This window comes from Colobus angolensis, unplaced genomic scaffold, assembly GCF_000951035.1.
Source record: "Colobus angolensis palliatus isolate OR3802 unplaced genomic scaffold, Cang.pa_1.0 Scaffold313, whole genome shotgun sequence".
Lineage (NCBI taxonomy): Eukaryota > Metazoa > Chordata > Mammalia > Primates > Cercopithecidae > Colobus > Colobus angolensis.
The window spans coordinates 2,829,869-2,844,762 of NW_012116411.1; the positions used below are offsets into that span (position 1 = coordinate 2,829,869).

General features: G+C 37.2%; 1 protein-coding gene across 1 annotated transcript in view; it reads left to right on the forward strand.

The window, feature by feature from the left end:
* The window catches only part of GRIN3A (glutamate receptor, ionotropic, N-methyl-D-aspartate 3A), a 166,704-nt gene that overhangs the window by 52,976 nt on the left and 98,834 nt on the right, over positions 1-14,894 (forward strand). Inside the window, exon 3 of the mRNA XM_011951002.1 lies at positions 12,591-13,638. Coding sequence (XP_011806392.1) covers positions 12,591-13,638 — 1,048 coding nt within the window. The remainder of the gene's footprint in view (positions 1-12,590; positions 13,639-14,894) is intronic.

The following is a 14,894-nucleotide window of genomic DNA, read 5'->3' on the forward strand; positions in this document are numbered from 1 at the left end:
CAAGTGAGGCAAATGAAGCTAAGCTGTTTAGGAAGGAAGGAAAGAAGGAAGGAAGGAGGGAAGGAAGGAAGGAAGGAGGAGGAGGGAAGGGGGAAGGGAAGGAAGGAAGGAGGAAGGAAGGAGAGGAGGGAAGGAAGGCAGAAAAGAAGGAGGGAAGGAGGGAAGGAAGGAGCCGAGATCAGAAGGAAGGAAGGAAGCCTGGGCAACAGGATCACCAACAAAAAAAAAAAAAAAAAAAAGGAAGAAGGAAGGGGAGGGAATTGACATAGAAAGAAAGAAAAGTAACTTTCTGTTATATTTACATCCTACATCATCTGTTGCTGTTGAAGAAAATGGGTCTTTTCTAAATTAAATACTTTTTTAACGTACATAAATACTTACTGGATGATTTCTGTTTGGTTTTCTTTCTCTCTCACTCGTTCACTCTCACTCTCCTCTCTCTCTCTCTCTCTTTCTCTCTCTCTCCTTACGGTGGGATGTTAGGTTAGGTTAGTATATAACCTCTGCCCTCGTGGCTATTTATTCCACAAACTTTGAAGCTATAAAAGAAGATTGTGAGGTTTGAAGCCCAGCAGTAATTTACAACAGGTCAGTGACAATATTTTCATCAAGATGAATGTGTTTGAGAAATGAACCCAAAGAACTTCAGGAAGTATGCCTGAGACTTTTTAAACTCCTGAGGGATACAGACAAAGAGAAAGTTCGAAAAGTGTTCAGGAACAAGTCAAGGGAAATGAGCAAAACCCAAGAAGGAGACTTTATAATGAATAACTGAAAAGCTGCCTTAAGTCATAAAACATCTGTGGATTTTCCATCATCCTTATTTATTTTGTTTAATACAGTCTTTTAGAAAGTTAGTTATTTTCAGTCCATAAGTCATATCTGCATACAGTAATTTTCTTAATTGTTCTTAAATTTTGTAAGGCTGACCCCACTTCTTCACTGCATAACGAAAGTTGGGAGGATAATGAGCCATGAATAGCGGATGTCAGAGTTATGCAAGTTTTCATTTCTCACACAGTCATTTTCAGTTTGGGCTGACAGAACTGTTAACATCTTGAAATGTTAATGAAATCACCAAAAACATGGCATTTTCAGCTAGGCTTTTAGATTAGAAAAGTCATTTCTCATGGCAGACTACATAAACGTAATTATAGGTATTAGAGATTTCACTCTTCCTAGGTCTCCACATGCCAGAGCAAATGTCCATCATAACTAAATGCAGACAAAACATTCAGGGACCAAGTTCATAGCATGATCTTCAACAATCTTCAACAATATATTTACAAGTTTTTGTTTTTTTTTTTGAGACGGAGTCTTGCTCTGTTGCCCAGGCTGGAGTGCAGTGGCGTGCTATCTCAGCTCACTGCAAGCTCCATCTTCCTGGTTCACACCTTTCTCCTGCCTCAGCCTCCCGAGTAGCTGGGACTACAGGCGCCCGCCACCACACCCGGCTAATTTTTTGTATTTTAATAGAGACAGGGTTTCACCATGTTAGCCAGGATGGTCTTGATCTCCTCACCTCGTGATCTGCCTGCCTTGGCCTCCCAAAGTGCTGGGATTACAGGCGTGAGCCACCACACCTGGCTACAAGTTGTTTTTTTAAATGTTAGTTATTTGGAGCAATTACTGGTGGAATATTATTTTGAGAATACCTTTATAAGCACATACGAATGGATGTTTTTGCCCAGCCAGTGACCATGTGTTGAACTACAGTGGGGCAGACAAAATGAAGACTTGAATTCTGATGCTTAGGAGCTGACAGTCTAGTGAATGAGGTCAAAATGTAAGTAAATGGTTATAAAACAATGGGATGTGTGATTTATAAGAACAGAGATATATTTGGATATCCAGAGGGAAATAATTAACTCTTCTCAGAGACTTGGTGATGAGGGAAAAACACTGGAATTGGATCCTGTAAATGAAAGGGGGTTTTTAGGTTTGGAACAAATTCACAGACAAAGAAAATTACATAAGCAAATTCACCAAGACCTGAAAGATAAATTTAGTATGGCTGGAGCATTAATTGCAGATGAAAAGGATTCGAGATGATTCTGGAAAAGTAGTGAACTTGATAATATACCACATAGAGCTTGTATGCCAAGCTAAGGCATTTGCATTTTATATGTAGAGCGGATGTCAGCTGAAAGGCAGAACATTAGCCCTGACATATTTATAAAAATCATAATCCTGTAACAAATTAACCAAATAAAGTAATATAGTATAAAAGCCTTGCAAGTAATTTTTTTTAAAACATTAGGATATAAGCATTGTTTTTATTTCTCAAAATTGGTTTTAGCCTTGCCCACATTTACTCCCTTGCTGCATTTCGAACATCGGACTCTGGGGAAAGTGAATAGGACTTTGAGAATTTATCTGCTGTTTCCAGGATTACGATTTGCCCAGGCTTGCCTAAAGGCCCTAAGTGCTAATAAATTCATTGTTCCTGCAGAGAAAGCTCCATGGGTTGGTCATAATCTGGTCATGAGCACTTATCTTTTCTTTAAGAATTCCAAGAGTCTGGACACTGACAGACCCCTTGTTCCTCTTGGCCTAAGAAGTCCTTGACTCTTTGACTAGTTAGTCATAGTTCTGATAGTTTATTCTAGCTTCTAATTGGGATGTAGAATCCTCCCTTTCTTCTTTGAACAGCTTCTGCAGTTCTGTTCTGTATCCCGTGAGAATTGAATCAAGTAGGCAGTGATTAATTCATTCCTTTCTTCACATATATTTGCTGAAGTTAACTAATATGAGATCAAACCCTTGTCTGGAGACACAAGGAATAGAAGGCAGGAGGCCGTGCTGTCAGGAAGCTAGCAACCCCCTTCTGTTCTTCCACCAGGAGAAGACATACTCATCTAATTATTCACAGTTTTATCCATTTTCCTTGACTTGGCTGTTTGGTTATTATTCTTCACTGGTATAACACCCTTTATACCAGTGATTATACTCTGCTGGTGCTAGCATTTCTAGGCCTCCCTCCTCAGTTGACCCTGAATTATGATTCAACACACTAGAGACTCTTTTCCCTCCAAACTATGTTCATCTTTATGCTTACACAGTCAAGCAATATCAATACTCACCGGCCTTTTATTAATAATAAATGTTTTAATTATTGATTCTGCATATATTGTTAAGAACCTATTATGCGCCAGGCATTGTGAAGAATTAGAAAATTTTCAAAAAAATGATTCAAACAAATATCCATTCAAAAAACCCAACATATAAATTGATAATCATCACAATTCATTCCTGAACATTAGCAGAGTTGCAGAAGAACTTGAGGCTGAATGTTATAATTCTAATTTTGGATATTCTGTCCACTGTCACTATAACTTAGTGGCATTGTGACCATGTTAAAGTTATTTAAATGACATAAACTTTAATTTCCTTAACTATAAGAATACCTGTCTCAAAAAGTTAAGTAGTATGCCTAAGGTCATTCAGCTAGTACTTAGTAGGGGAAGATTTAAACCAGTTTATCTAAATCCATATTCCAGGCTCTTTCAGAATTAGTATAAGTCTTCCTTAATTGGGATCCTATTACCTTTTAATTTATGTTCTTTCAGTCTGAAGCTATATAAATCACATTTGCATATAGTAATTTTCTTAATTATACTTAAGTTTGTATAAGCATTCTTGTCCTAAGGACCTCTACCAAGACAAACTGGTTAACCCACATATTTCAACATGTACTTAAAAGAAATGCAGTTGCATTAAACATGGAAGCCAGGGGTTGGAGGCTGCTTAACACTAGCTCCCTGGAAGCTCGAAAAGAACACATTGCTTATGGCTGATCCAGTATATCCAATTATTACTCCTAGGTTAACTTTCTCTGCTAGACCTACTAAGGTGTTGATACTTCTAGAAAAGACATGCTTTGGTTCACGAATCTCAGGGATCAACACTAAGGTCTGTATGTTCAGATGTTTTCAACAGGAACCCTTGTCAGTGGAATCATTTGGCTGAAAGCCTTTGAAATTGCCTCTGCCTCCAGGTCACTTAAGTCATGCCAAGAGATGAGTCTAAAATTTTCCCTAAGTCACCAGGGGCCGGGGGCGGGGGGTTGGCTCACATAAGGGACACTGGAAAATGTGTATTCCCTCAAGACTCTATTTTGATGAATATAGCTCAAATTTACTTAACCTAGGATTCAGCAGATTTTAAACTGTGGAATGTTTCCCAATTAGGAGAGCTTCCAAGCTTTTATGTGCCCGAGAAAGAACTGTATTCTTTGTTGACTTTTTCACTTTATATGCATCAACTGTAAAATCCGGAAATCTGCCAAAAAGTTTGCAACTATGCAGAGCAATACTGAAACTCTACTCTGATTTTCAGATTTATCTCTCAAGACCACTTCAATCTGCATACCCTACAATCCTTAGGATAGATGTTTGACTGGTAAATACTGCATAATGTCTTATTGCCAGGGCTATGCCAAGGCAATACTTGAAGGGACATCATCACCTTGGCTAGCACTGGGGCCAGCTCCAAAGAGCCAGAATGAATTGAGTTGTGATGTTACACAATGTGACCAGGAACAGTTCAAGGGCTAGGCAGAGATCATAATTGTATAGAAGAGTCAAGGTTCATACCAAAAAGCAATAGGTAAGGACAATGATGTAGGGGTATGGAGTAAGTCAAACTGTTAGGTAACATATCAGAGAAGAAAACACAAAGAGAAAAAAGTGCCAGCTTGCCAGTTACAACACATGGAAGCAAGAAAAAGAGATTACCATGTCTGTGTGTATGACTTCTTGATGTAGCAAGCCCCTCATACATACCAAGAGTAACACAGCACAAAACATGTATGAAATTATGACCCCACCACATAGATTAGTATTGTTCTCTTCTTGGTGAAAACTCCAAGAAAGGTAGGAACTCTCCTTCCACTGTACAGTTTCACCTATAAGTAATTGAATTTTGCAGATATTGATAAAACATAGACCCAAATGATTCAGATATGTGTACATATATGTTTAATATATTACTAAATTGCTGTTGACCATTAACTGATAGAAATCATTTTTAAAAGATGAGCCTTGTATGCAATTTTAAAAGATGACATAATCAGGAATTATAGTGTGCAGGGCCTTCTGTTCTGAGGATGGAAATTTAGCAATTTCCAAACCCTATTAAACTCCTTCTCATCAGAGAGGTTCCCCATTTAACTAACTTCAATTTTTTATACTCTCCATTATTCAGGAAGAAAATTATTGAAAGTTTAATCCTTCAAACAATTTGTAAATCACAAATGCAAATGTTTCCTGACTTAGTGAGCCCCATTCTTCTGGCAAAGTGATGAAGATCACTCTAAGAGATACATGTCTGATTTGAGCAGAAGACATGTGTTTAATTGCATTTACCCCAAAACATTACTGAGCAGTTACCCTGGCCAAGCACTGTGTTGTGCCTAAGACTCAAAGATGACTCAGTGAGGTAGGTACTTAGATAAACACTGAAGCCTCTTTTAGCTTGACAGCCTGCAGTGTTATAAAGCAGAGCAGTGGAGAAGGGAGAACAGCAATTCTGTAGAAGATACTGCTCTCCAAATCTGGAGGTCCAAATCCATGCCTTTGAGGACCTTGTAGTCTAAAATGTCAAAGATGAGATAAATAAACTGCCAAATTCTTATACTTTAAGATAGTAAGAGGACAGTCAAGGAGTCATTTTACATGTAAGCTCAAGAAATCACCCACATTTAATGTTTAATTTGGAGATCTGTCCCATATGTGGAGAAGAAAATCAAACAGAATTGGACCACAGGTAAGCTCTGCGGCTTAAATGGACAAACTCATGTTATCATAAAAGGAAGGCAGATACCACAGGGCTCGACTTTGGTAAAACAAGCCACAAAATGAAAGCTGAACTAGTAACAACTCGCCATCAGGTACAGAAAGTTTCCCTAGGGACGTAAGAAAAGGGAAAAATGGTAAAAGAGACATAAAAAAATAAAGAGAAGTAAACAGATGGATCTCAGAAGGCAGCAGGAAGGGAGCAGGAAGGGCGACAAACAGTAAATTAAGTAACGATGGTCAAAGAGCTGCTTTAAGACAAGATTTCCCACTAACAGGACAGAATATTTGTATTTACACTATACAAAGACCACTATAAAGAAAAGTGGGAGAGGGAGGGAGAGAGAAAAACATAAAATTCAGAAAAAATAAAATAAAAGAAAGAGTATTACAGAAATAATGAGCTAACTGTAGATTAACCCACATGCCAGAAACAGTGAGAATACTGGAGGGAGGGGAGCCAAAGGAAGAGATGTACAATGAGAATAATTTAGGAAATCAGAGAGTTTAGGGGAAAGCCCTGAAAAATTAAGAAATATACACATGGAAAAATGCAAATGTAGACTATGTATAGTAAATATTTCAGATAACTGGAGGTCTGTGGACATTGTGAAATATCAAAATTAGCTGTAAGAGCTCTTAAAGACAATCCAAAGAGAGAATAGCTTAGGGCTCTTGAATGAAAAACAGCAGAAAAAATAGACTACATAAGTGTGAACTTGTGACAAATGCAAAAGTGTAGAACTCTGGAGAATGTGAGTTTTTAATTAGAAGATTCATCATAGACATGAATCACATTTAAAAAAGATAGAATTATTGAACATCTCTCTCAAGTTTCTCCTTCTCCCAGAAAAAAAAAAAAAAAAGGAAAAGGGGAAGGTTTAAGAATATTCCTTTGTCTCATATGAAAAGGATTTTATTGAGTTAGGTTTTCTACTACATGCCAATAGTTGGTAGATCTAAAGCTAAATTAAAAGTAACCAAGAAGCAAATATTTAAATTCCATGTATAGGAGCAAGTAATCCTGACAAGTAAATTCAGTAAACCTAACAAGAATTAGGTGATGCTGGTAGGAAGGGAGTTTGAGGGAATGTTACTAGTATTCTTAAAGATTCCTAATCAGGCAAAAGCAAAAAATCAAAATGAAGTTCTCACAGAAAAAAAAAAAATTGATAGAGCTTTATGCAACATGAGCAAATCCCTTATTCCTCAGGGGAAAAATATCAAATATGATGAGATGATCATGGGAAAAGAAATTCAGCTTAGTTTTCAAGATATAATGGAAAGAGGATATTGATATGTTTAATGATACAAAGACAGTTCCCAGGGGGAAAATTAATTTTAAGGCCTTGGAGTACAAAATAGATATTCACATAGACAGATATGATTAATGGAAGGCAATGAATAGGGGGAAAAAGAAAATGTAATAGGGCAATTTAAGAGAAACAGAAAAAGAGAGGTAGATATACAAAGAGACAAGTTGATGAGTGAAAAATGATTGAAGTAGAAATAAATATATGATCTATAAATAACTAGGTCATGAAAGAAGACACATGAGGATGAGAAGGCATTTAAACAATACAAAAGTAGATTAATATGTAGCCAGAAATGAAGGCTGAAAACAATGAAATTATTTCAGAGCTATTTCCACAACAAGAAAAAATACAAATTCAGAATAAACATAAAAACATAATACTAATAAAATGTAACATGTCAGATAAGACAAGAAAAATCACGGGGGCAACAATTCTTAAAATCTCTAAGAAAAGGGCAACATTATTTGTAGTGGAAGATTTTAATTTAACTTTAGCAAATTTTAGAGCAAGTTACAAAAAGTAAAAATAGCACATGACTAATGTAATTAATACATTAAGATAATTAATGTATTAACTGCAGTTAACATTTTGCAGAGAATGTAAACCCATTTTGATTAGTACATAGAATATTTACCCAAAATGACAGTATTTCAGCATCCAAAACAGGCTATAAACTTAAGCAGCAGATTTTTATATGTGAAAAATACAATAAATCAAAGCTCAAACCATTTAAAATTTTTTAAAACCCCTCCTATGTCAACATTGTGCCCGGTCTAAATCCTACACGTATTACCTATTTATCATATGTATTCTGTCTCCTTCAATAGAATATAAGCTGCATAGATTGTGGTCTTACTTCACTACTACATCCTCAGCACCTAGGACAGTGCCTGGCTCATAGTGAATATTGTGAAATAAATAGATGATTGAATGTGTGATGTGTTGCTCATGTTATGATGAATAAATAAGTAAATACTTTAATTAGGATGTCAACATTTTGCATGCAAATATGGCTTCAAAAATATATCTTAAATATATTAAATATTGATCTTGCTTATACTGTGAACTCTCTCAAAAACATTTTCTAAGTAATTTGCAAAGTGCAGATTTTATCTCAGCTGTTATGCAAATCAATACATATTCTTAATTAGTGACATATTGGGAAATTTTAATAAAGAAAAATTCATTAGTGAGCCTCATTCTTTTAAGGAGAATGGTATCTTGGGAGGTTTGTTGATAAAAATGATGAATACCTGAACTACTTTGTTAAACACTCACTAAACAAGGTTCTCACTCATCAAGTTAGATCCAGGCCCTTATCAAACCATGGCAAAGATATTGTAAGTGGTCTCTTAGTCACCGTTTCTCTTTCCTATATGTGCATTTAACTTGCCTCCAGACCAATATTAACTAACGTAGATCTCTGTTAAAGTCATTATGCTACTCAGTAATCTTCATGGTTCCTCTTTTCCTACTAAAATAAAATCCAATCTCATAAAACAGGTACACGAGGCCTCTATAGTCTAATTTGAACCTGCTTTCCCTATGTTTTCTAATATTTTTCTACCCACTCTCCAATCAGATTATTATGCTTACCACCTCCTCTTACATTTTCTACCTCCTTACCTTTCTTCATAACATTCCTGACTCTGGAAGTTTTGTTTAGAGTTCATATCCAGGCTGGAACAGTTATCTGATCAGCACAGAGAATGGCAGTATTATTGTTCCCTTTGATCCAGGCTCTAAATTTTTATTAAAGGAACTTAAGGTTATTATTTTATACCCATATTGCTCTATGGGCTTACATTGAGTTTATATTCAGCTAAATACTAACAGGTCTTATTTATATGACCTTCTGTCAAGCAGAGTTTCACACATTCTCAGTAAAGTTTGCAACTTTGTGCATTTGGCCCTCTTAAATCACTGCTTTCCTTTTTGAAGACAGAATATCTCTTGATTATACCATCTCCTCTCCATTTCTGCTACTGCCTTAGCCCTTACCATCTTAAGCCCTTCATAAAACTAGCAGAGAGACAGTAAGAGAGAAAGCAAAAGAAAGAAGGAAAAAACATTATTCCTCACACGTGGAATTATGTTCAGTCCCCTCCTCCTTCCAAACTATGTCCTGTATAACTAGCAAGGAAAAAAAACATTCTAAAATTAAATCTAATCATCATGTCTCCCCCCAGGCAAATTCCCCTCAGTGGCACCCCATTGTCTCACCGTAACCTCAGATCTGATGTAATTCATTTCCCATCCTCATCTTCCTCATTTTTCTTTTTTTTTTTAATTATACTTTAAGTTCTAGGGTACATGTTCACAACGTGCAGATTTGTTACATATGTATACTTGTGCCATGTTGGTGTGCTGCACCCATCAACTCGTCAGCACCCATCAACTCATCATTTACATCAGACATAACTCCCAATGCCATCCCTCCCCTCTCCCCCCTCCCCACAATAGGCCCCAGTGTGATGTTCCCCTTCCTCCTCCTTATTCTTTATCTCTTATCGTCAAACAGCTCACACTCTCTGTCTCTGGCCTTTGTATTTGTATCTCCTTGAGATGATAACATCATTTCCTAGCTTCTCTTCCTGGCTTAGTGTAATTCCTTCTTCAAGACTCAGCTCTGGCACTTCCTCCTCTATGAAGCTTTCCTTGGCACCCTATAGTAGAACGTGCAGGTGCACTTGCTCTCTGTTCCAGTGGCACCAGATTTACCTCTATCATGATGCTCTTTATGCGGGTCTGAATTGCCTGCTCACTTTATCTCTCCCCAGAATTAGACTTTGAGCTTCTTGGGCTCCTTGAGACCAATGAGTTTGTCTTTCATCCCTGTAACTCTAGTGTTGGAACAGTGCCTAGGAGTTTGTCAGTTTATGGTACCAGTAAAACTATTCCTGATTTTTCTTCTTGTTTATCCAAGAAGAGTAAAGGGCAAGATAAAAAAGGAATGTGATAGAATTCAGTTTAAGCAAAATCAGGATTTCAGCCTTTTGATATTTAACTAATATAGTGAGCATTTAAATGTTGCTATGCATTGTCACTCCATTAGAACAGGTGACTATAACTGAAGCTTTCATGAGATTATTTTGATTCACCCTTATTATAAGACTAAAAATGAAACAGGCACAAATAATCTGTCATAAATGGTGATTCTCTGGGACCCAATTTTTTGGAGCCAATAGTGAAACAAGCATTGGGTTTTCTGGTTTGGGAAAACTGGAGACATTCAGGGCCCTATTGATTTGCCTTCTTTGGAAAATGACTGGCTCAAAGACAACTAGGCCTTGTCCCTCTATCATGGACATCTTAAATGTTATTTAATACCAATAATCAGGAGTAGGTTTTACTAGAATGACGGAGTTGTGTAATTTCTGGAAATTTTCTGGAGATTTCTAGTGCCTTTTTCTGAGATGGTTTAAGTATATATTTAGTCAAAGTAGTCTCTCAAGGGTCCATCCAGTTAAGAATCTATAATCATTAAGTCTCAAACATTCTTAAAATAACCAAGTATTCCTCTTTCCACAACTTCCTGTTTACTTTCCTGATCAGTAAATTGACCAGAAGAAATTAACCTACTTACTATTAACAGTCTATCCTATATCAGCAAGTGTGTGTATGTGTGTGTTTTAACAAATCTAAAAGTAGATTTCTTATAAACAAGTGTATCAGCTTTCCCTTATAGTACCTAGGTAATTATCCATTGATTAATCTGTATAGTTTAAAGATTTGGCTCCTTCTCTAAAGAAGCAGAAAACTATTTCAAAGTCTAAGATAGCTGAGACTTCATTACTTGTTGCAAAATAGAATTTAAGTGGTAGAGTCCCACTGGGGAGTACTAGCATGAATAATTACCATTACACGCAGTCTTCCAAAATGAACAGTTTCACTGCATTTATTGATAGTAGCATCTTCAAATGTGATTTACGTTTATATCTCTAATGAAAATTAGTACGTACTTCACACTTTCTGATTTTTCTATGTCCCTTCTGTGGTAACATAATGTCTTATTACTTCTATTTGCATTTGTAAATTATGGAGTAATATTTGTGACAGGCAATGGGTGAATGTGTTTTGCTAAGAGCCTACACTTTTATCATCTGATTTTTCAAAATACTGTGTTCCACTCTACATTTCAATTTAATTTCTTTTAATTTGAAATGTATCTTGAATAACTGCCATGGATTTATCATAATGCAATACTTTGTGTTTCCAACTTTTAAAATTTTATTAAAATTCTTGGAGAAAGTAACCTGGAGACAGCCTTGACTGAAAAAAACTTGAATGACATTAAGTCAGAGCTATCATATCTGGAATATTTGTTTCATGTTAGATGTAGCATGTGCTTTACATAAATTATTTCCAACTCATGTAATGAAGGAAGTATTTTCTTTTCTCTATTTTGCTGGTGACAAAACTAAAGTATAGAGTTAAGTAAATTGTTCAAGGGCAATGTTAGCAGGTGGCTAGGCCAATATTCAGATGGGGCTGGATCTGATGCCAAAGCCTGGGCTTTTATTCCAACACAAGGCTGTCATTAAGATGCCACAAGCTTATATGTTACCACTTATTGTCTAATCTTTCCAGACTCAAGAAAGACAGAGGCTATGACCAAGCCATATTAGTCTAGTTTTCTGTCTAGTCCATATCAGAACATATACTGTAAGTGCCCTAGTTCATAGGGTTAGGAATCAGTATATTATTTAGTTGGTAATTTTCCTTTCTTTGGCTTCTGGCATAAGCTCTCTCTAGAGCCAGGGTCAATTGTTTCTCTCTAATGACTTGGAGGGAGGCTAGCCTGAGGCTATCCTTAAAACTGCAGTTGATTTATCATCTTTTTCTTTGTTCCATGGATGAGATCCAACATGCAGCTTCAACTAGCCTCATGGGGACAGATACGTTAATTGATTTCATTCTATAAGAAGAAACATTGGTAACAAGATTTGGCTATTTTCTGATGTTATGAATGCAGTGTTTAAGCAATTATTAAAGTATATGCACACTTTTTAATCTGATTCCCTGTGCCAAATATCTAGATAGATAGATACATAGATACATAGAAGATGCAGTTACAATTGAACATCGTCAACAGTAGAAGTAGGATATGTTAAAGGTGCTGAAAACCTCCATAGCTTGAAAAGTTGTGAGAATATGCAATTTACAGTTTACAACAGAAAATGGTTAACACATCTCTTAACTAGGAATTAAAGCATTTGGAGTAAGAATAAGAGTCAAGCACCTGGCTAGAATATTAGAACCTGAGAGTGAAATCTCATTTACTTAATGCAGTAGGACTTCACTCCTATAATAGAGAATGAGTCCACCTTATTAACATCAAAAGAAATTATAGGCACTATCTTTTCAAATAAAAATTCAAATTTATTTTTATTAAGACAGGGAAGCAAAGATGAACGCTGCTTCCTATCTTTGGCCTCACTTCTGTTTCTTAGTTTTTGCCTTTGTTCCTCTTTCCCAGGTTTCTAGCCAATACCACTTTCAGAGGCCTCAGTGGTTCCATCAGAGTAAAAGGTTCCACCATCATCAGCTCAGAAAACAACTTTTTCATCTGGAATCTTCAACACGACCCCATGGGAAAGCCAATGTGGACGCGGTTGGGCAGCTGGCAGGGGGGAAAGATTGTCATGGACTATGGAATATGGCCAGAGCAGGCCCAGAGACACAAAACCCACTTCCAACATCCAAGTAAGCTACACTTGAGAGTGGTTACCCTGATTGAGCATCCTTTTGTCTTCACAAGGGAGGTAGATGATGAAGGCTTGTGCCCTGCTGGCCAACTCTGTCTTGACCCCATGACTAATGATGCTTCCACATTGGACAGTCTTTTTAGCAGCCTCCATAGCAGTAATGATACAGTGCCCATTAAATTCAAGAAGTGCTGCTATGGATATTGCATTGATCTGCTGGAAAAGATAGCAGAAGACATGAACTTTGACTTCGACCTCTATATTGTAGGGGATGGAAAGTATGGAGCCTGGAAAAATGGGCACTGGACTGGGCTAGTGGGTGATCTCCTGAGTGGGACTGCCCACATGGCAGTCACTTCCTTTAGCATCAATACTGCACGGAGCCAGGTGATAGATTTCACCAGCCCTTTCTTCTCTACCAGCTTGGGCATCTTAGTGAGGACCCGAGATACAGCAGCTCCCATTGGAGCCTTCATGTGGCCACTCCACTGGACAATGTGGCTGGGGATTTTTGTGGCTCTGCACATCACTGCCATCTTCCTCACTCTGTATGAATGGAAGAGTCCATTTGGTTTGACTCCCAAGGGGCGAAATAGAAGTAAAGTCTTCTCTTTTTCTTCAGCCTTGAACGTCTGTTATGCCCTCTTGTTTGGCAGAACGGTGGCCATCAAACCTCCAAAATGTTGGACTGGAAGGTTTCTAATGAACCTTTGGGCCATTTTCTGTATGTTTTGCCTTTCCACATACACGGCAAACTTGGCTGCTGTCATGGTAGGTGAGAAGATCTATGAAGAGCTTTCTGGAATACATGATCCCAAGGTAATACTTCCTTTTACTTTAGCTTTCTTGATTGTCCATTATAATTCCATATGTTGTATCTTCTGCTGTAGTATGCTTATGTTCTTCCATCTAACACAAGAATATTCTCTCAGCCAAGTATAGAGGCTAGTTCAAAAGTCTGTTGCCTGGTTGAACTAAATATTTCATTGTTTGTTTCATAAATGAAACAAAAAGACTGAGGAGTTTCAGGGGGTGCCTTTTCTAGAGTAGGTCTTTCTGATAGAAATATCTATTAATGCATCTTTTCCTTGTATTATTTGACCATCTGATAGCACACCTATCAGGGAATGGTCTTATAAAGTATTTTCACCCAAAGCACACCTTAAAAACTGATTAATTACTTATCTTGGGAATTAATAAATTAGAAGATCCATATTTTAAATAGTAAATAATCTTTTTCATCATTAAAACATGATACAATGGAAATTATTAAATTTTATTATAAGCACCAAAGTCAACTGCTAGAGAACTCACTGAGTATAGAACAAGCAGTATCGGACTAACTGAGATGGCAGAATTAGCTAAGGTCTATAGAATAAGGAGAGCTGTTCAGCTGACTACCTTGCATAGAAGGGGGAGTGCCAGCAGTCCAAGGACGTTCAAGAAGATTTTGTCTATCCAGGGTACCCTTGATATCCTAGACATCTGACCCTAAGGGTAGAAGAAAGAGGAAGTGTAGAGTGCAGGTAAACAGCCAAAGCAGGTAATACTTAGGTAAGGACAGTCGTGTCCATGTTCTCTCTGGATTGAACCAGGGCCCCTCTAACTGACCTGGGGTAGAGAAAATTAGTCCAGCCCAATAGGACTAGAGAGGAGGGGACTGTCACGGACCAAGGCAATTAAAACAGAGCTCGAGGGTGTACTGCCATCCTGACAGGAAACAGAATGCAGATCTGAAGCTGCAGTGCATTCCAATATATAGGATACATTTAGCAGAGATTGGAGAAAAGTTCAATTCAGCAGGTACACTGAGGACATGCCATGTTTAAAGCAACTGGAGCTAAGCTGAGCCTTTCAAATTATAAAACATTCACATGCTTTTCCAAATGCCCTTTGTCACACCAAGTCTCAATGTATCGAACTATTTACTATGTTACTATTAAACTTTTAAAATTAATTTCATAGGGCATCAACAAGTAGGACATTTGTAGCTATCTTTATTAAATGATAGAATGCCCCAGAGGGCTGGTGGCAGCTTTAAAGGTTTTTCATAGATGGTTTCAATTGGATGTAAG